General features: G+C 51.0%; 2 protein-coding genes across 2 annotated transcripts in view; one reads left to right on the top strand and one right to left on the bottom strand.

Annotated features, from left to right (window-relative positions):
• The window catches only part of LOC137656682 (zinc finger protein 91-like), a 430,152-nt gene that overhangs the window by 226,991 nt on the left and 182,242 nt on the right, over positions 1-20,919 (top strand). The gene's annotated exons all lie outside the window — the stretch shown is intronic.
• The window catches only part of LOC137656680 (5'-AMP-activated protein kinase subunit beta-1-like), a 108,212-nt gene that overhangs the window by 75,542 nt on the left and 11,751 nt on the right, over positions 1-20,919 (bottom strand). The window contains exon 2 of the mRNA XM_068390867.1: positions 5,200-5,397. Within this exon, the coding sequence (XP_068246968.1) occupies positions 5,200-5,385 (186 nt within the window). The 5' untranslated portion in view covers positions 5,386-5,397. The remainder of the gene's footprint in view (positions 1-5,199; positions 5,398-20,919) is intronic.

Below are 20,919 nucleotides of genomic sequence, written 5' to 3'. Positions count from 1 at the left end.
TGACAAACCTGTTCAGAGCTGAGAGGTCGATGACTGGTCTCCAGCCTCCAGATGCCTTCTTTACAAGAAAGTGTCGACTGAAGAAGCCTGGGGAGCCGTCGACGACCTCTTGGAGAACGCCCTTCTTCAACATGGTCTCGACTTCTGCTCGAAGGGCTTGCCCCCTTGCCGATCCCATAGCAAGGGAGCTCAACGACACTAGATTCGCTGTCAGGGGAGGTAGAGATGTTATGAACGGGACGCGATATCCTTGACTGATTACGGAAATCGTCCAGGAATTGGCCCCGAGTTGCTGCCACCTGCTTGCGCAACTTTGTAGGTATCCCTCCCCTAGTGGACATGCAGGGGGACTGCCAATCCTAGCGTTTGCGGCCTCGGCCACTCCCTCTAGGATTTTTCCCTCCCCTGGAGGACTTTTTGCCTTTCTTGTCCTTGGCAGGAAAGGGCTTAGACATCGTTGTCTTCGCTGCCGTTGCCAGTTTCGTGGTCTTGGTAGGGCATGGTTGCTGGGTTGCTGGAGGTTTATAGGGCTTTGATGTTAAAGCCCTATGTAGGAGAGAGTCCTGGTTGGACTTCCTCCACCTCTCAGCTGCCTGCTCCATATACTTAGGCTCAAACAGATTAATCCCCAAGATGGAAGAATGTCTGAGCCTGCTGATCTCGGTGCTGGGGACTTTCAGGTGGAATCTCTCAGACACCGCATCTCGACGCTTCAAGATGGTATTAGCCCACAAGTTCGAGACTTGGTGGGCTAGAAACTCGATGGTACGAGTGCCTGAAAGTAGAAAGGTCTCCATGGGCCTCCTGGTACTCTCCTTGGACAAGTCTTCAGATCGTAACAGGATGCCCAGAGATCCTAGCCAGATGTCCAGCCACGAAGTTGCCTGCATGGCACACTTCGCCACCTTCTCCTGGCTGAGAATCTCCGTAGCCGAGAAAGACACTTGCCGGGTGGAGAGTCTCTCTAGAGGGACTCCCCTGGTAAGCTCTTCTAAAGAGTGGTGTAAAGGAAGAGCTAAACAAGTCTCCTCCACGATGTCGAAGTACTTCCTCTGATGGAAACGAGGAGGCGGGAGGAGTTTGTTACCGGCGCTGGACCGGCTGGAGGAAGCAAGCTCGGAGAGCTGGCCCTCGACCTTATCCCTGGCGCTCTTAACCCCTTGGGACCAAGGCAAAGCCGCACTGGCCCTAGAGGGTTTTTGAGTACCAAAGACTTGGTCCAGGACCGTGTCCTTGCCCTCACGAGGAGGAATCTCTGGGTCCGCGAACCCATTGAGATTCCTCATAAGGGTCAGAACCTGCCAGAATGCATGCTCTTACTCCTGAAGCTCTCCTCCTGAAGGGCTGGCAGCGAAGTCTTCTGTCCCCAAAGGCTCTTCTCGGGGGGACTCGTGGACGTTCTCCGAGGGCTTGGCTGGCTCTGGTCTAATCCTTGAGGATGACTTCGGAATCGTCTCGGAGTCCTTCGACTCCCTCCTGGGAGGGATACAGGACTCCAGCAGTGATGGTGGGAGGCTCTTCTCCACCCCTACCCGAGAAGAGTTCTCTGCGCGAGGTGGGGTTTCCCTCATTGGTGCGATGGGGGAACACCTCACCTCACAGGACTCCTCTGAGGACGGGAAATCTTCGTCCGAAGGGGAGGGAGAGAAAGTCTGGGGGGGAGGAGGCCTTCCTCAAAGACTTCCGAGGAGTCAACTTCGCCCTCGGAGAAGTCACCACGTCAGCTACTCCTCTCTTCCTCTTCGAGGGAGTCGAAACTGCTACTGATTTGTGTCCCAGCTCAGAGAGAACAGGCTTAAAAGCCTGTACGACCACTCTGACAAGGGGCCCAAACCAGGGCTGTCGACTGACAGCTGGGGTGTCAGATACTCCCTCTGGAGGGAAGGGGATCGTTCGATCCCTAGGAGGAGTTACCAAAGCAGGGTCGGCCTGGAAAGAAGAAGGCAAGTTCCTGGACCTATCCGGAGATCTCCCTCCCTCCGGCGAGCGCGCTGTTCTGCGCTAGCAGGGGGGGGGATGACGATGACCTGGCCGTGTGTCGTCCTACAGCCTCGCACGTGGGATCGCACTGGGGATCGCGCTGGGGATCGCACTGGGGATCGCGCTGGGGATCGCGCTGGGGGTCGCGCTGGGGGTCCCGCTGGGGGTCGCGCGATGGAATTTTACCTAAATCGTGCGCGGGCGTGCGTAGGCGATGGCGAGGGCACGCGGGCGAGAGCTGGCGCGCAGGCGAGGGCACACGTTGGCGTGTGGGCGAGCGATGGCGCGCAGGTGAGGGCGTGCGTGGGCACGTGGGCAATCGATGGCGCGCAGGGGCGCGTTTTGGTGACAGCAGAGGGCGCGCAGCAAGCTGAATAAGCGCTCGCACACGGGCGCGCAGGATCACGATAAGCCCGTGAGGGCGATAACGTTGGGCGCGCGCACGCAGGGTATATATGTGCGCATGAGGGCGCACATCAGCAACAGCAACAGGAGGGCGCACATCAGCAACAGCAACAGGAGGGCGCGCGGGCGCGCATGAGGGCGCACATCAGCAACAGCAACAGGAGGGCGCGCGATGGCACGTAGGTGAAGGATGGCGCGCTGGCAAGCAGGGGAAGGGATTACCTTCCCCTTTGCGCCCAGATCCGAAGATCGTGGGTGCGCAGGCAAGTGCTGGCGCGCGGGCGAGTGCTGGCGCGTAGGAGAGCGCTAGCGCGCAGGTGAGCGCTGGCGCGCAGGAGATCATGGGCATGCATGGCGATGACCTGGCCATGCGTCGTCCTGCAGCCTCGCGCGTGGGATTGCACTGGGGATCGCGCTGGGGGTCGCGCGATGGAATTTTACCTAAATTGCACGCGGGCGTGCATTGGCGAGGGCGCGCGTTAGCGAGGGCGAGCGTTGGCGCGTGGGCGAGCGATGGCATGCAGGCGAGGGCGCGCATGGGTGAGCGATGGCGCGCAGGTGAGGGCGTGCGTGGGCACGTGGGCGATCGATGGCGCACAGGGGCAAGTTCTGGTGACAGCAGAGGGCGCGCAGAATCACGATGGGCCCGTGAGGGCGATAACGTTGGGCGCGCGCACGCAGGGAATATATCCCTTGCACGCGGGCGCGCATAAAGCGCACATCAGCAACAGCAACAGGAGGGTGCGTGGGCGCACGATGGAGACTGCGTAGTAGGTGAAGGATGGCGCGCTGGCGAGCAGGGGAAGAGATTACCTTCCCCTTTGCGCCCAGATCCGAAGATCGTGGGTGCGCAGGAGATCGTTGGCGTGCAGGCGAGTGCTGGCGCGTAGGAGAGCGCTAGCTCGCAGGTGAGCGCTGGAGCGCAGGTGAGCGCTGGAGCGCAGGTGAGCGCTGGCGCGCAGGAGATCATGGGTGCGCATCAGGATGAGGCCGCGCAGTGGCGCGCTGGCGAGCAGAAGAGCGTTGGACCACAGGTGAGCGCTGACGCGCAGGTGAGAGCTGGCGTGCAGGTGAGCGCTGGCACGCTATCACAGGATCTGCAGCTGGAGGGACTTAGTCACAATGTGAGAAAGTCCCTTGTGCCCCGAAGGGACTGATGCCCGTATAAAAACAGGGTTCGTAGGCACCCACAGCGCATCAGTGGCCAGGAACGGCGACGGCAGGTCAGCAGGTCTGGCGGGTGGAAGGTCGGCGTGTCCTTTGTAAGAACGACCTTCCTCCGAAGGAGATCGCGAACGATCTGCGGAGAGGTCCAGGGATGTAGCTGGCAGGGTCGGTGAACGACGACGAGGTTCCTCTGCGGCGGACTGCGGGGATGACGAGCCGATGAGGCGCCTCCTAACACCCTTGTGAGGCGAAGGAAGTCCTCTATGACGAAGAGGAAGGCGGTCTTTACGCCTTATACGCCCTCTGGGGGCCGTGGGGTCAGCAGGCTGACCAGCAGTCCTCCAAAGAGGAGTCTCTGTCAGTGAACTCCCCCGAGGGGAAGAATCACCTGCAGGAGAGACCATTGGACTTAGTTCCTCCCTCGAAGGATGTTCAGAGGGGGGAACTAAGCCTTCAGCTACATCAGCAACATCAGGAGCAGAGGTTTGATACAACTCATCAGAAGCCTCTGCCACAACAACGTCGACGATAAACAGAGGATCAACCTCTGCTAAAGTCGGCAATTGTTTGACAGCTGCTCCCAATTTGATCATGTCAAACAAGGCTTCCTTGGAGGGCGAACCCTCAAGCCCCAAGGAAGCCCAGTGCTGCAACAAATCACGATTAGTTACATTGACATCAGAAATAATTTCCTCCCCCAGGGGAGGAGGAGGAGCTGCCTCGCTATGGGAGGCAACTCCCTCTCCCAAACCCCGAGACCGGTCAACAGAACTGCGGCCTACGCTACCACTCGACAGTTTCTCGGAAGAAACCAATCGAGTGGGAGCTTCGGAGGAGGTTTGGGGCACGGAAGAAGAGCCCTTGGGATTTTCTCCTTTCAAAGAAATCTTCGAAGGAGAAATATCCCGCCTGGACTTCTTCCGGCGCCACATACGTTACTCTAATCACACCGTTGGCCCCTACAGTAAGGACACAAGGTTTGTGGGTCCGTTTCGACCGCCGACAAATAAGTTCCACAAGGGTGGTCAGGTAAACCGGGACACTTACGCATTGCAGAGGCCAACTTCACAAACACTGTCAAAGAAAAAGCAAACAAAAGATTAGTAATGGCTGTCAGAGAAGGCGAGGGTGACAGCGGACACGTCCATCTAGCACCCGAACCGAGAGCAAAGTGAGCTCAGCACAGGTGTGTGTGAGGGGGGAGCAAGCTACCCTCACTACCCCCCCCCCCCCCCCCGCTAACTAGCGGTGGGGTAGTAAACCCTCGTTAAAATTCTATTGGCTCGTCATTTCAGCTACACCGAAAGTAATTTCCCATATTAAATAGCGTGCTTTGTATTTCAGTTACGGAACAAATCCAGGTTATAACGAGCAAATTTTCCAATGATGTCGCCAGCAATGGCGGCAGGGAAGATCTGAGGATTCATGGAATGGTTCCAGTTACCTGGCGAGTGGTGGCGCTAGTAGTACACCTAGCTACCCAATCTGCGATTGCCGCGAGTTTTGAATTTCTGCCGTGACGTCAGGGACTTGAACTATATATATATCCACCGGCTAAGTCAGATGTTTAAAAATATCAGGCACTACGTCTGTATGGGTATCAAACATAAGACCATGCTAGTACTGTATTGACATTTCAACACTAACCTTCAAGGCCTTAATAGTCACAGGCTCATGTTCTTCTTCCGAGTGCTGCTGGTGCAATGTTTTCTGTCCCTTGGGTTTGTCAAAAGTAAACGCCTGTCCATCAATTCTTCCAGGGGAGGCTAGCTGATAAGGGTCACCAGACTTGTGGCGATCCCTGCGCTCTCCCGATGAAGTGTGATTACCCATAGTTCAGTGAAACTAAAAAGAATAAAAAGCTAATATTCAAATGCTGTAATGGTTCGTTATACTCTAGATATGCGTTTCTCTAGCAGTAAAGTTATTGTGTTATCCAATTCAAGAAATTTTCTCAAAGAATTAGAAATTGTTTTTTTTTTTCTACAAATCCTTCAGTTTACACTCCCCTATCCTGTTAAGTATATATGACAGTGTCTCTATTGGTAGGTTACCTTAATGCCATAGGCATTTGACCTAAGAATAAGAAGTGAAAAGATGATTGGGGGGCCTTTTATTGCAAACTCATTGATTCGCTTCTGAATACTGTCATGAATTCTTATCTTTAAAGACTTGAGATGTACCATCCGCATTACACTTTTCCCTAACCGGCTTAAGATCTCTAGCACAGATTTTCTGCATAGGACGAGATGACAATATCTCCTTTGGCTCTCTCATGATATTTTGCAAGATTTTGGGTTGAGCTCTTACTTCTAGTTATCAATAAATATGTAGTGAAAATCATCATAAAGTTTGTCAATTGTACATACAAGGCCAAACTACAACCCTTGTCTTTTATATTGATATCTGGCTAGTTTATGAATGTTATATCATTATCATCTTTGTTACTGTCCAAGCGTCAACCCTGTACAGAAAAGCAGGATGCTACAAGCACAAGAGGTTTGACATGGAAAGCAGCACTGTGATGAAAATTAATACTATACTGTACAGGTAATGAATAAACTATATATGACAAATAATCAATTAAATATCACAAAATTCTTTTAAGCAATTAGTAATTTTCTTGATATACTGTACAAACTCGTGTCATTCAATGGGAGAATGGTTTCAACAAAACTAGAAACTCAGCCATTAAAAATGACAAATTCGGAGATAATTTGCATTTTTCCTAACCATACAAACCTTAGCTATTTACTTTGGGTTTTCTTTCGGCGTAGCTGAAAATGACGAGCCAATAGATTTGTAACGAGGGTTAACTACCCACGTGCTACTTAGCAAGGGGGTAGGGGAAGGGGTAGCTTGCTACCCCCTCCCCCCCCACACACCGGTGAATTGTCTCACTTCACTTAGAGGTAGGACTTGTCTTGGGGGACAGGGCTGGCGGGCAAATATGTGTAAATAGCTAAGGTTTGTATGGTTAGGAAAAATACAAATTATCTCCGAATTTGTCATTTGTTCCGTAACCGAAATACAAACCACGCTATTTACATTGGGTGACTTACCCCTTAGGAAGGGTGGAAAGTCCCCAGCCTTACTGGCTTTGGCTTTACCCGGGGACTCAGAATCCGAGTGAGTAGCACTCGAGAAAAGGAGTCCCTGCACCTCAAAAGTTCCTTGCTCCGCAAGGAACGTGTGGCCTACATAAGTTTGTGTGTGGAGGAAGAGTGTGACTCGTCCTAGGAAGTTGACCTGGAGTCCTTTAGATGGAATCCTAGGCTAGGACGTTCCCAATACCACCTCATCAGGGTATGGGGGACGCGACAGTATTAACTTAATACTAGGAACACAAGGGAGCATGGTTTACCTGCAGAGGTTGAGGTCAGCTATGCAGAGACCAGGATGCTGCTTTCCCCAAGAGAGGGGAAGATGAAGAGAGAAGTAAGGGCCAGACATACTCTTTCATTCACGCAGACTAAGACCGGGTAACAATGCCCTCAACCTTCTGCTACTTGTCCACTAAGGAGCCTGAGGTTAGACCAGCTGTTGTGCAGCCACCACGGGGCCGATAGAAAAGGTATCGAGGCTTCTGTGGGTCACGTCCTGCAGGTAGTGGGCTGTGAAGGTCGTTTGACGCTTCCATAGCCCAGCTTATAGCACCTGCGTCACAGAGAAGTTTCTCTTAAAGGCCAGGGGCGTAGCGATGCCCCTGACGTCGTGTGCCCTAGGTCGACGTGACGGAGAAGGGTCAGGATTCAAGGCGTGATGGATAACCCTTCGAATCCAAGCCGAGATGGTGTTCTTGGTGACCCTCCTATTCGTCCTTCCTGTGCTTACAAACAACGCTTGCACGCGGGGACGAACTGCAGCTGTCCTCTTCAAGTAACGCCTCAGACTCCTCACTGGGCATAATAGCAGATGGTCTGGGTCACTTGTTACAGAACGGAGACTCATGACCCTACAGGAGTCGAACCGTGGGTCCGGCACTCCAGGGTTCTGAGTCTTGGCAACAAACTCAGGGACGAACCTGAACGTTACCTCCCCCCATCCCCTTGAATGGGCGATGTCGTATGAGAGACCATGAAGTTCACTAACTCGTTTGGCAGAGGCCAACGCGAGCAGGAAAGCCGTCTTCCAAGTTAGGTGGCGATCAGAGGCCTGGCGTAATGGTTCGAAGGGAGGTCTCTTCAGAGCCCTGAGAACCCGAACCACGTTCCATGGAGGAGGTCTCACTTCCGACTGAGGGCAGGTAAGCTCATAGCTACGTATGAGTAAAGAGAGTTCTAGCAAGGAAGAAATGTCCACTCCTTTCAGCCTAAAGGCCAGACTTAAGGCTGAGCGATAGCCTTTCACCGCCGAGACCGAAAGGCGCATTTCTTCCCGCAAATACACGAGGAACTCCGCTATTGCTGGAATAGTGGCATCGAGTGGAGAGATACCCCTCCCACGACACCAACCACAGAAGACTCTCCACTTCGCCTGGTAGACTCCCGCGGAGGACTTTCGCAGGTGACGAGACATTCTTTCCGCAACCTGTTGCGAAAAGCCTCTCTCCGTGAGGAGACGCTGGATAGACTCCAGGCGTGAAGCCGAAGCGAGGCTACGGCTTTGTGGAAGGTGTTGCAATGTGGCTGTCTGAGTAGCTCGTGTCGCGGGGGAAGTTCTCTCGGAAGTTCCGTCAGGAGTTGCAGAAGGTCCGGGAATCATTCCGCGTGATGCCATAGCGGAGCTATCAGGGTCATAGACAGTTTGACCGATAGTCTGGTCCTGTTGAGCACCCTTCTCATCAGACAGAACAGTGGGAAGGCGTACACGTCGATGTTGTCCCACCGCTGTTGGAAAGCATCTTGCCAGAGAGCCTTGGGGTCCGGGACTGGGGAGCAGTACTACAGCGGCAGCTTGAAATTCAAGGCTGTCGCGAACAGGTCCACCGTCGAGGAACCCCACAAAGTCAGGACTTTGTTGGCTATCTGAGGATCCAAAGACCACTCGGTACTCACTATCTGCGAAGCCCTGCTCAGACTGTCGGCGAGCACATTCCTCTTGCCAGGAATAAAGCGAGCTGATAGTGTTATCGAGTGGACTTCGGACCACCTCAGGATCTCTACTGCAAGATGGGATAGCTGTTGTGAAAAGGTACCTCCCTCCTTGTTGATATAAGCCACTACCGTGGTGTTGTCGCTCATCACCACACGGCCTTCATTTCTAGCAGGTTGATGTGTAGGTACTTTTCTGATTCTGACCAAAGGCCTGAGACCCTCTGGTTCAGAATGTGCCCCCCCCCCCCCCCACCCATTCTTTTGACACGTCTGAAAACAGTGTCAAATCCGGGGGAAGGACGAGAAGATCCACTCCCTTTCGTAGGTTTCCGTTGATCAGCCACCACCGCAGGTCCGCATGTTCCGTGGGTCCTATAGGGACCAGATAGTCCGGGGAATCGGAGCCCTGTCTCCACCAGGACTTGAGCCGCCATTGCAGGGATCTCATTCTGAGACGGCCGTTCGGGACTAGACGGGCCAGGGAGGCTAGGTGACCTAAAAGACGTAACCATGATTGGGCTGGAAGCTCTTCCTGCCTGAGAAAGGGCTCTGCCACCCTCCTCAGCCTTGCTATCCTGTCGTCTGATGGAAAGGCTTTGTGGAGATTGGTGTCTAATAACATGCCTAGATAAACCAGTCGCTGGGACGACTGCAGAGAGGACTTCTCGAGATTTACCATGATCCCCAGATCTTGGCAAAGACCCAGAAGCCTGTCTCAGTGTCGAAGAAGGGTCAACTCCGAGTCTGCCAGGATCAGCCAGTCGTCCAGATATCGGAGGAGACGGATGCCGTCCTTGGCTTGAGTCCCAGATCAGCGAGGGCTGGCTTCACAGCCTGCACCACCGTTTTCATCAGGTGACCAAACCAAGACTGACGGGTGACGGACGCAGTGTCCGTAATTCCCGCTGGAGGGAAGGGGATCGCCTGATCCTTCGGAGTGGACGCAACGGGGCCTACCTGTAAAAAAGAAAGGGAAGAATGTTGCCTAGACCTCTCCGACGACTCTTCCTGGTCCTGGGTGAGAGACCTGCGCTTGCGCGGTGGCGATCCTGATGGCGATCTGGAAGTACGCGTCCCTGTCGCAGGCACGCGCTGCGGAACCCGGCGAGAATGGGGGTCGCGCTGGCGCTCGCGCGATGGAGCATTCAAGGAATCGCGCGCGGGTGGCTGCTGGAGCGCGGGGCGCGCAGTCGCGCCGGGATAAACGCGCGCGGGCGAGTGGGTGCGTGGGCGCACTGGCGAGGGGGCGTGTTGGAGCGCAGGTGAATAAGCGCGCGAGGGTAGAGGAGATTGCTGCCGGTCAGGAGAATGGTGAAGTGCAGGAGATCTATGGCGCCCTGGAGATTTATGGCGCGTGGGCGAGCGATAGCGCGTTGGCGAACGCTGGCGCATCGGCGAGCGATGGCGCGTTGGCGCGTGATGGCGCGGGCGATTTGGCGAGTGTGCGCGTAGGGGACCTATGGCGATCCAAGTCATGGGCGCGCTGGCGCGTTGGCGAGCGCTTGCGCACAGGCGATGGATCACGCGGGCGCTCAGGAGATCGTGGGCACTCAGGAGATCGTGGGCGCTCAGGAGAACGTTGGCGCGCAGGAGTTCGTTGGCGCGCAGGAGGGTGTCGACGCGTAGACAGCTGGGGCGCAGGATCAGGTGGCGAGGAGACGCGCAAGGGCAAACGCTCGTGGACGGGCTCAGGAGATGAAGGCTCGTGGGCGCGCAGGAACTCTTGACGTGCGCACCGGGGAGCGTGCGCACTGTTGCGCAGGCGAAGATGGGCGCACAGGAGCGAGTGGGCGAGGCGGAGGAGTAAGATCCTTGCCTGCGTTCAGATCCAAAGATCTAGGGCGCGTGGGCGAGCGTTGGCGTGCATCAGGAACAAGGTGCGCAGGTGCGCGCTGACGAGCAAGAGATCGTGTGCGCTCAGGAGATCGATGGCGCGCTTGGAGCGCAGCAGGAACAGAAGGGCGCTGGCTGCTAACAGGGGAGCGCTGGCGAGCAGGAGAGAGCTGACAATCAGGAGAGCGCTGGCGAGCAGGCGATCGTTGACGAGAAGGAGAGCGCTGGCGCGGCGAGTCTGGTGGCTGCAACTCAGGAGAGCGCTTGAGCGCTACTGCGCGAGAACGCGCAGTTGAGCGTGCAGAGGAACCCTGATGCGCAAGGGAAGTACCCACAGCGTGGGAGACATCCCTTTGCCCCGAAGGGACCAGTGCCCGTCGGTTGACGAGGTTAGAAGGCGCCTGCTGCGCATCTGCGCCGGAAGTGGAAGGTCTGGTAGGCGTAGGAGATCGCAAGCGATCTGTGGAGAGGTCCGAGGACGTGGCTGCTACGGTCTTCTCCCGACGAGGAGAATCCTTTGCAGAGGAAGGCGGCGGAGACGACTCGAAGAGGCGCCTCTTGACTCCCTTATAGGGAGACGGGAGGCCCCTGTGGCGAAGAGGACGACGAGCCTTACGGTGAAGGCGGCCTCGAGGAAGGTCATCCACATCGTCGGTCCTCCGAAGAGGAGTCTCTTTCAGTGCGCTCCCCCGAGGAGGAGGCGCACCCGCAGGAGAGACCGTAGGACTCAACTTCCCCTTCGAAGGATGTTCGGAAGGGGGAGCAGAGCCTTCAGCAATGTCCGCAACAGCAGCAGCAGCAGAGGTTTGACTAGACCTGTCGGAAGCCTCTGCCACAACCCCGACGACAATAGACAGAGGGTCTACCTCTGCTATCACCGGCGATTGTTTGACAGCAGCCCCCAACTGGATAAGGTCAAACAGGGCTTCCTTGGAGGGCAAGCCCTTAAGCCCCAAGGAAGCCCAGAGCTGAAAGAGATCATCATTAGACACAGCATGGTCATCATAATTAGAATCAAAATCCTCCCCCGGAGGAGGGGGAGCCGCCCCGCTATGGGAGGCAACGCCTTCTCCCGTACCCCGAGATCGGGAAACAGAACAATGGCCTACGCTACCACTCGGCGGTCTCTCACGAGAGGCCGGCCGAGTGGGAGCTTCGGAGGAGGTTTGGGCGGCGGAAGAAGAGTCCTTGGAGCCTTCCTCTTTCAAGGCAACCCTTGAAGGAGAAAGGTCTCTCTTGGACTTCGTCTTACGCCGCTGGACAAACCTCTCCCACTGGGAGGTAGACCACTCCCTGCACTCACTACACGTTAAGTCTCTAGCACACCGTTGACCTCGACACTGCGGGCAAAGGGTGTGAGGATCCGTTTCGACCGCCGACATGAAGGTACAACAAGGACAGCTGGAGAATCCAGGGCATTTGCGCATAATTGCGATGAAAGGCGAGGCCAACTTCCAAACACACAAAGTCTGAGAAAAAGAGAAAACAGATTAAGGCTGTCAAAAGCGAGGACGAAAGACAGACACGTCTGCACATCGTCCGAGCCAAAAGTGAAGAGAGACAATTCACCGGTGTGTGGGGGGGAGGGGTAGCAAGCTACCCCTTCCCTTACCCCCTTGCTAACTAGCGCGGGGGTAGTTAACCCTCGTTAAAAATCTATTGGCTCGTCATTTTCAGCTACGCTGAAAGTAAACCCAATGTAAATAGCGTGGTTTGTATTTCGGTTATGGAACAACTTATAAAGAGGAGTGAGTATTTACTTGTAGGTGACAGTGACATAACAGTTTGACTGCTGGACCCTATGCAAGGTTAAATAAAAAAATAAAGAAGAAAAAAGGTCAGACATTCTTACTCTCTTCCTAGACTTACATCGCAACCACTATCTTAGACGAGACACTTCTTGTCCTGTAGAGGAGCTAGGTACGCCACACAATCTACTGAGCAGTTACCATAGTTGCTAAAGATAACGTGCCAAACCACTCCTGGGCGCATTCACATATGTAATGGGCTGTGAAGGTTGTCTGTCCTTTACAGACTCCTGCCTTCAGGGTTTGTCCCACTGACAGCATCTTCCTAAAAGCTAATGTTGCACATACTCTGACTTCGAGAGCATATGCCTGTGCAGGTTCTTCTGGATCCCCTACTGTTTAGGTTTGTGATCTATTTATGTTTCACGGAGCTGATGAAAAGATTCTGTAGTTGTGCTCTGAAGGATTGAGTCTGTTACAAGTAGCTTCTCAGTGATATACTTAGCTTCCCTAAGAGAGGAAATGGAGAAAGATTCAAGCCTAGGATAGTTTACACCTACGTTTCGAGTTTTAGTGACAAACTCAGGAAACAAGGAAAACGAGACCTTTCTCCACCCTTCAGGAAGACTAAATGGATGTGATAATCCACGCTGCTTACCTATTCGTTTCGTTGAAGGTAGGGCAAGTTAGAAAACTGTCTTGAGTGTTAAATCCTTGCCAGATGCCTACTTTTGAGGCTAGTAAGGTGCCCTCTGGTGACATTCCATATGGGTGATTTTAGTTCTCTTGGAGGGCAAGAGAGCTCCTTATGTGCACTGATAATTCCCATGAAGAAGAAAAGTCTAAAGTACTCCCTTCAGTCTCCAGACTTGACTCAAGGCTGAGCAGTAAGCTTTCATCGCTGAGATTGAAAGGTGCTTCTCTCTGCGTAGGAAAACAAGGAAGATTGCTATCAGCTGAATAGATGCTACGACCAGAAAAATATCTACCTCTTCTATGACACCAATTGCAGAAGAATGGCTTGCTTTTTCCAGTAGACTGCCGTAGATAACTTTAGGAGGCATCCAGAAATCTGTGTAGTGTCTCACGAAAAGTCTTTCGCTCAAGAAGATGAGGGATCGTCTCCACCTGTGAACTGCCAGGGACGTCACCGAGTTGTAATATCTCCGCAGAAAGGTCGGCAAAGTAGGTTGGACCAATTGGGCATTAGCCCCAGTTAAAAGCATATGAAGGTCTGCTTACTATTCTCCAAGGGGTCACTTGGGAGCCACCATAGTCATCTTCAGGTTTGGAGTAGTGAGTATCCTGTTGACAACTCTTTGGATGAGGCAAAATGGCGGAAAAGCATAAATGTCGAGGCCGTCCTTCGGATGATAAAATCCAGTCTCTAAGATTACCGATCGACCCAAGATGGGTGAGCAGTAGATCGGGAGCTTCCTGATGAGCCTCGTCTTGAGTATATCTTTCGTTAGAGAACTTCAAAAAGTTAAGAAGCTTCTCAACATTTACGGAGGAAAGGACCAATCTTCTCTGATCACCTGTCTCTGGCGACTGAGTTTATTGGCAATTACATTTCTCTTGCCTGGAATGAATCTCTCCACTTCCCTTGCATTGTTTTTGTTTAGTATATTGCCAACTTGCAGATGTGCTGTAAAACAGTACCTCTGCTTGTTGACTTATGTCACTACGTGAATGTTGTCACTCATCAACGCAACTGAGAGACCAATCAGATGCTGTTGGAATGACTGTAGGGACAGTGCTGCCTTCATCTTCAGCAGGTTGATGTGCAGGCTCTTCTCTTCCTGGGACCAGCGTCACACAACAATTTAGTTCCTTATACTGTGTGAGCACCTCGGCTTTCTTTTGATATGTCCATGAAAAGTAACAAATCTGTGGGAGGACACTCCAATGAAGTCCCTTCAGGATAATATCATCCTCCACCCACCAGTCTATGTCAATCCTTAAAGCCTGCTGTATAGGACCTACAGTAGATGATGGAGTGGATTATCGGAAGGTAACCAGCATCGCTTTATGCACCACTGAAGTAATTGTTGATGTAGACGCCTGAGTGGGACAGACTTTTCTAAAGATAATAAATGTCCTAGTAACTATTGCCACTGAAAAGTTGGTAGTTGATGGTGTATGAAAGGGCGTGCTACTCTCCTGAGTCTGCTGACACGATCGTTGGATCTCTTCCTGCCGTTCTGCCACCCTCAGGGGATTGTGGCAAAAGGAGAGGAACTTGTCTTAATGTTGAAGGAGATGCCTCTGGGAAGAGGCCAGAATCAACCAATCGTCCAAATACCTTAGAAGGTGCATTCCATTGGTGTGAGCCCAAACTGAAATGAGTGTAAACACTCGAGTAACACCTGAAGGTGGTCGACAGCTAAAAGCAACAGAACTTTGAACTGGGAGACCTTTCCCCCCAAGGATAAAACAGAGGAACTTCCTTGAAGATTGATGGATTGGAATCCGGAAGTACAGTTTGCATCTCGCAGATCCAGAGAGAGCATAAGTCCTTCCTCCCAATGACAGCCCGTACAGTGCTCGCCATTTTCATCTTGAACAGAGTCTGTAGTACCAATTTGTTCAGGGCAAGGATATTGATTACCGGTCTCCAGCCCCAGTTGACTTCTCCATAACAATTATACAACTGTAAAAGACTTGACATCCGTTCCATACTAGCTGCAGCATGTCTTTGTCTAACATCTTTACCTATCAATGAAGGATGAGGTCTTTCTCCACATCAGGGTGGTAAGACGACAATGTCAGAGTCTAAGTGAGGGGAAGACGAGAACCAATGAATGGGAGGTGGTATCCATGTTGGAGGATATCTAACATCCATTCCTCGGCTCTGTGATATTGCCACCTTGCCCAATGGCTTGACAGGCACCCCCTTCTCATGGCAGTTGCAGGAGGGGTCGGCTTTACCTAATAACTTCCAATTACTCTCCTGCCCCTTCCTCTTCTGGGCTGACCAAAATGGGGATAAATCCATTGATCTTTTCAAGTAAGATGTTGGTGTAGAGAACCTCACTGGAGACTGCATACGCCTTCTTGAGGGCTAACTTCAACAGAGTTATTGCATTCACCTTTGCTGTTGGTCCTGATGTCCCAGACTTCTTAAAGGTGACTGCTCAGTGGAAAATGGAATCCTGGCTGGAATTCTTCCATTTTTCTACCGTTCCCTCAACTTTGTCAGAGGAAAAACCGGGGCTATAGATAATTGGGGAATTCCTTGATGCCCATGTCTCCCGTTGTCTGATTTCCCCGACAAATTTGTTAGCTACAAAACTGCACCCCTCCTTAGAACCAAGTTAGTCCCCTGGTTAGCAGGCTGGTGAGCTAGGAAGGTGACCGCCTTTGCCCTTAACATAAGTAAGTCTGTAAACATTTTTTTCTTATTGCTCCAAGGATTTGACAAATCCTGAAAAGGGTGAAAAAGGCCACCATTCATGACCAGTGGTATAACCTGGGAGTGACTTGGAGGCTACCCATTGCAGTAGCTTTCATACTTGCACACTAAGAGGCCAAAAAGATGGTTGACTAAATCCTCAGTCTCTCTACTGATGTATCAGGTGTTAGGGTCGAGACAGCTGCATCTATTTGCAGAGAAGTGTAGTCTTCAGAAGGGTAAAATTTTCTCAGTCTGGAGACAGCTGGTGGCAATATCTTGTTGGAGCAGCTCACGTATATGGGAGTGTCCATACCCAGTTTAGTGTACGATAACTTGAGAGCATGCACGAACAGATGAATAAGCACTAACGGGTGAGCGTGCACTGACAGAAGAATATTCAAGTTCCAATGAATGCTCTAAGTGAGGAGCGTGTGTGCGAATAGGTAAGACCTCAGGATCCGATAAGTGCACACATACAGGAGAGTGTGTTCCCTCAGGGACTTGCACGCAAACAAGTAAGACCTCAGGATCAGATGAATGCGTGCAATTGGAAAGTACATGCGCAAGCTTACAGATAAGGACGCTCTAACAGTAAAGCTAGGGCAAACAGTTGACTGCTCTTTAGCATGAGCATGCATGATGTCTCTCATAGATATCTGAAGATTTCTTATTTCTCTTGTCCTCTGCAGAGTAGAGTCTGAGAAGAGTCATATCCAAACAACATAAAGGTATGCCTTCTAACTGCAGGGGAGGGAGACACCCTAGGATAAATGGAGACATCCCTGTCTTGTTCCTGAGAAAGTTGTAGAGGTCACTGAAGGTGTTCTCTCCTTTTTTTTGCCTAATAAAGATGAGAAGAACTAGAAGGTCCCAAAGCAGAAGATGAGGTCAAAAGAACTGGGCTTGGAGGTGAGGAAGGCCGAAGGCGTTTCCTTCCGTAACTAGGTGTCAATAACACAGCTCAATATTTTTTTAGTAAAAAGTGGTTGATTCTTTTGGAGCTTCTAAGACTTTTCATTCTGATTACGATTATGTTACAATGTTTACTAGTGCCCACCAGGTAGACCAGCAGGGAAGCATTAAGTAAGTTTGATTAGGATAAAATGTTATTTTCATTAGTAAAATAAATTTTTGAATATACTTACCCGATAATCATGTAGCTGTCAACTCCGTTGCCCGACAGAATTCTACGGAAGGGATACGCCAGCGATCGCTATACAAGAGGGGGGTGTACTCACAAGCGCCACCTGTGGCCAGGTACTGCAGTACTTCTTGTTGACACCACTTCAATTTTTCCTCGGTCCACTGGTTCTATGGGGAGGAAGGGTGGGTCAATTAAATCATGATTATCGGGTAAGTATATTCAAAAATTTATTTTACTAATGAAAATAACATTTTTCAATATTAAACTTACCCGATAATCATGTAGCTGATTCACACCCAGGGAGGTGGGTGAAAACCAGTGTACATGTATATCAAGAAGCTAAGTATCCCGTATTTCATATTATCAGTTATTCAAAATAACAATGAAATTACAAGTACCTGGTAAGGAAGTCGACTTGAGCCATTACTCTGCCTTAAATAAGTTCGTCTTCCTTACTGAGCGCAGCGTTCCTCTTAGGAGGCTAACAACTCTAAGGTGCTGAAGTATCAAGGGCTGCAACCCATACTAAAGGACCTCATCACAACCTTTAACCTCGGCGCTTCTCAAGAAAGAATTGACCACCCGCCAAATCAACAAGGATGTGGAAGGCTTCTTAGCCGACCGTACAACCCATAAAAAGTATTCAAGAGAAAGGTTAAAAGGTTATGGGATTATGGGAATGTAGTGGCTGAGCCCTCGCCTACTACTGCATTCGTTGCTACGAATGGTCCCAGGGTGTAGCAGTACTCGTAAAGAGACTGGACATCTTTGAGATAGAATGATGCGAACACTGACTTGCTTCTTCAATAGGTTGCATCCATAACACTCTGCAGAGAATGGCTCTGTTTGAAGGCCACTGAAGTAGCCACAGCTCCCACTTCATGTGTCCTTACCTTCAGCAAAGCAAGGTCTTCTTCCTTCAGATGAGAATGTGCTTCCCTAATCAGAAGCCTGAATAGTAAGAAACTGAGTTCTTAGAACTTGGAAAAGAAGGTTTCTTGATAGCACACCATAAGGCTTCTGATTGTCCTCGTAAAGGTTAAGACCTTTTTAGATAGTACCTAAGAGCTCTAACTGGGCAAAGTACTCTCTCCAGTTCATTCCCCACCAAGTTGGACAGGCTTGGGATCTCGAACGACTTAGGCCAAGGACGTGAAGGAAGCTCGTTTAGCAAAAACCGAGCTGCAAGGAACATGTAGCCGTTTCAGATGTGAAAACAATGATCCTGCTGAAGGCGTGGATCTCACTTACTCTTTTAGCTGTTGTCAAGCACACGAGGAAAAGAGTTTTTAATGTGAGGTCCTAAAAAGAGGCTGATTGGAGAGGTTCAAATCTTGATGACATAAGGAACCTTAGGACCACGTCTAGATTCCAGCCTGGAGTGGACAACCGACGTTCCTTTGAGGTCTCAAAAGACCTAGGGAGGTCCTGTAGATCTTTGTTGGTGGAAAGATCCAAGCCTCTGTGGCGGAAAACCGCTGTCAACATACTTCTGTAACCCTTGATCGTAGGAGCTGAATGGGATCTTACTTTCCTTAGATATAACAGGAAGTCAGCAATCTGGGTTACAGTGGTACTGGTTGAGGAAACTGCATTGGTCTTGTACCAGCTACGGAAGACTTCCCCTTGAGACTGATAGATTCTGAGAGTGGATGTTCTCCTTGCTTTGGCAATCGCTCTGGCTGCCTCCTTCGAAAAGCCCCTAGCTCTTGAGAGTCTTTCGAAAGTCTGAAGGCCGTCAGACGAAGAGCGTGGAGGTTTGGGTGTACCTTCTTTACGTGAGGTAGACGTAGAAGGTTCACTCCTAGAGGAAGAGTCCTGGGAATGTCGACCAGCCATTGCAGTACCTCTAAGAACCATTCTCTCGCGGGCCAGAGCGGAGCCAACCAACGTCAGCCGTGTCCCTTTGCGAGAGGAGAACTTCTGAAGTACCCTGTTGACAATCTTGAACGGCGGGAATGCATACAGGTCGAGATGGAACCAATCCAGCAGAAAAGCATCCACGTGAACTGCTGCTGGGTCTGGAATCGGAGAACAATACAACAGGAGTCTCTAGGTTATCGAGGTAGCGAACAGATCTATGGTTGGCTGACCCCACAGGGCCCAAAGTCTGCTGCAAACATTCTTGTGAAGGGTCCACTCTGTGGGGATGACCTGACCCTTCCGGCTGAGGTGATCTGCCATGACATTCATACCGCCCTGAATGAACCTCGTTACCAGCGTGAGCTTTTGATCTTTAGACCAGATGAGGAGGTCCCTTGCGATCTAGAACAACTTCACGAAAGAGTCCCTCCCTGCTTGAAGATGTAAGCCAGGGCTGTGGTGTTGTCAGAGTCCACCTCCACCACTTTGTTAAGCTGGAGGGACTTGAAGTTTATCAAGGCCAGAAGAACCGCCAACAACTCCTTGCAATTGATGTGAAGTGTCCTTTGTTCCTGATTCCATGTTCCCGAGCATTCCTGTCCGTCCAAAGTCGCACCCCAGCCCGTGTCTGATGCGTCCGAGAGGAGACGGCGGTCGGGTTTCTGAACAGCCAAAGGTAGACTTCCTTGAGAAGAAAGCTGTTCTTACACCACGCGAGAGAAGACCTCCTCTCTTCGGAAACAGGAACTGAGACCGTCTCTAGCGTCATGTCCTTTATCCAGTGAGCAGCTAGATGATACTGAAGGGGGGGAGGTGGAGTCTCCCTAACACGATGAACAGGGCCAGCGATGAAAGTGTCCCTGTTAGACTCATCCACTACCTGACTGAGCATCGGTTCCTTCTCAGCATGCTCTGGATGCATTCTAGGGCTTGGAAGATCTTTGGGGCCGACGGAAAAGCCCGAAAAGCTCGACTCTGAAGATCCATACCCAGGGAGACAATGGTCTGGGATGGGACGAGCTGAGACTCACCAAAATTGACCAGGAGGCCCAGTTCCTTGGTCAGATCCATAGTCCATCTGAGAATCTCCAGACAGCGACGACTTGTGGGAGCTCTTAAAAGCCAGTCGTCTGACGGAGCCGGACACAAGATCATGGTACTGCTGCACAGTCTGTGAACTGTCAACCATGGGGAAGCGAGGAAGTACAGTGACAACCCGAAGCTGTCTAGACTGTCTGGGTCGTACAGACAACTCCTTATCGGGTTGCTGAGGTTGCCGCACTGCGTCACAACAAGTCACTTCTGCTGGTTGTTGAACGTCTTCCCAGTGACACACTGACTCCGTAAACAAAAAAATCCTCTAACAAGGACTAAGCTTGGACTGCATGTCTTGCAACACAGCTCAAGGTCTATGGGAGCAGGTGTGGTAACAGACGGGGTTAGCGACTGAAGTGGAACCATTACCTTCCCTGGAAGCATGTTATGCTTAAATAAAAGTCCATAGGAGGCTACGCAGCTAAAGGCTCCTCTCCAAATGACAGAGTCCTCAAGGGAATATCAGGAGGGAGAAAAGCACTTTCTCATCTACAGGGATCATATCCGAGAAAAGCTAAGTTCTCTCAGTGAGGGTTTCACTGGTGCAAAAGCAGCAGACTAGAAGGCAACGTTATGAAACTGCTTGACAGTCTAGTGAGTTGGCAACAACCAAAGATGTGTGACTGAGAAGCATGCGGTAAGGTATGCAGAGCATGTTGTATGCAGAGCATGCTGTATGCAGAGCATGCTGTATGTAGAGCATGCTGTAAGGTAAGCAGAGCGTGTTGCATGGCGTGTAACATTTCTCAGAAATTCCATGACCAGTGCTAGAGTGAGTAATATCGCATTACTGTCCATTGAAAGTGCACGTGCCGAGGGAATTGATTTAGACTGTTTTGTTGATGAATTTGATAGCCGGCATGATAATCGTAGAATTAAGCTGCACTAAATGTACTATAATCTACTTCACCTCAGGAAAGGGAAACTCGCCCTGTTGGCAACACTGCATTACTTCATGCATGCTTGCATGGGGTTTAAATATCAACATAATATTTACCTTACATTCATAACTCATGATTCATTTTTGTTTTGAAGATATTTTGCCATATTTTGCGATTTTGTTAAAAATATATTGCAAGGAATACATATATATTTTTATATAAGTAATACAAATAACCTCCATTATCATAATGTTTGTGTAGGCATACATGTATATGATTACAAATGCAAGTTATGAAAGTAATGAGGTGTTATTATTGTCATTTGTTATTTCCAAGTTGAATGGGAAGAGGCTCAAGTTGAGGAGAAAGT

The sequence above is a fragment of the Palaemon carinicauda genome, chromosome 17 (genome assembly GCF_036898095.1).
Source record: "Palaemon carinicauda isolate YSFRI2023 chromosome 17, ASM3689809v2, whole genome shotgun sequence".
NCBI classification, from domain to species: Eukaryota; Metazoa; Arthropoda; class Malacostraca; order Decapoda; family Palaemonidae; genus Palaemon; species Palaemon carinicauda.
This window is presented reverse-complemented; position numbering and strand designations above follow the sequence as displayed.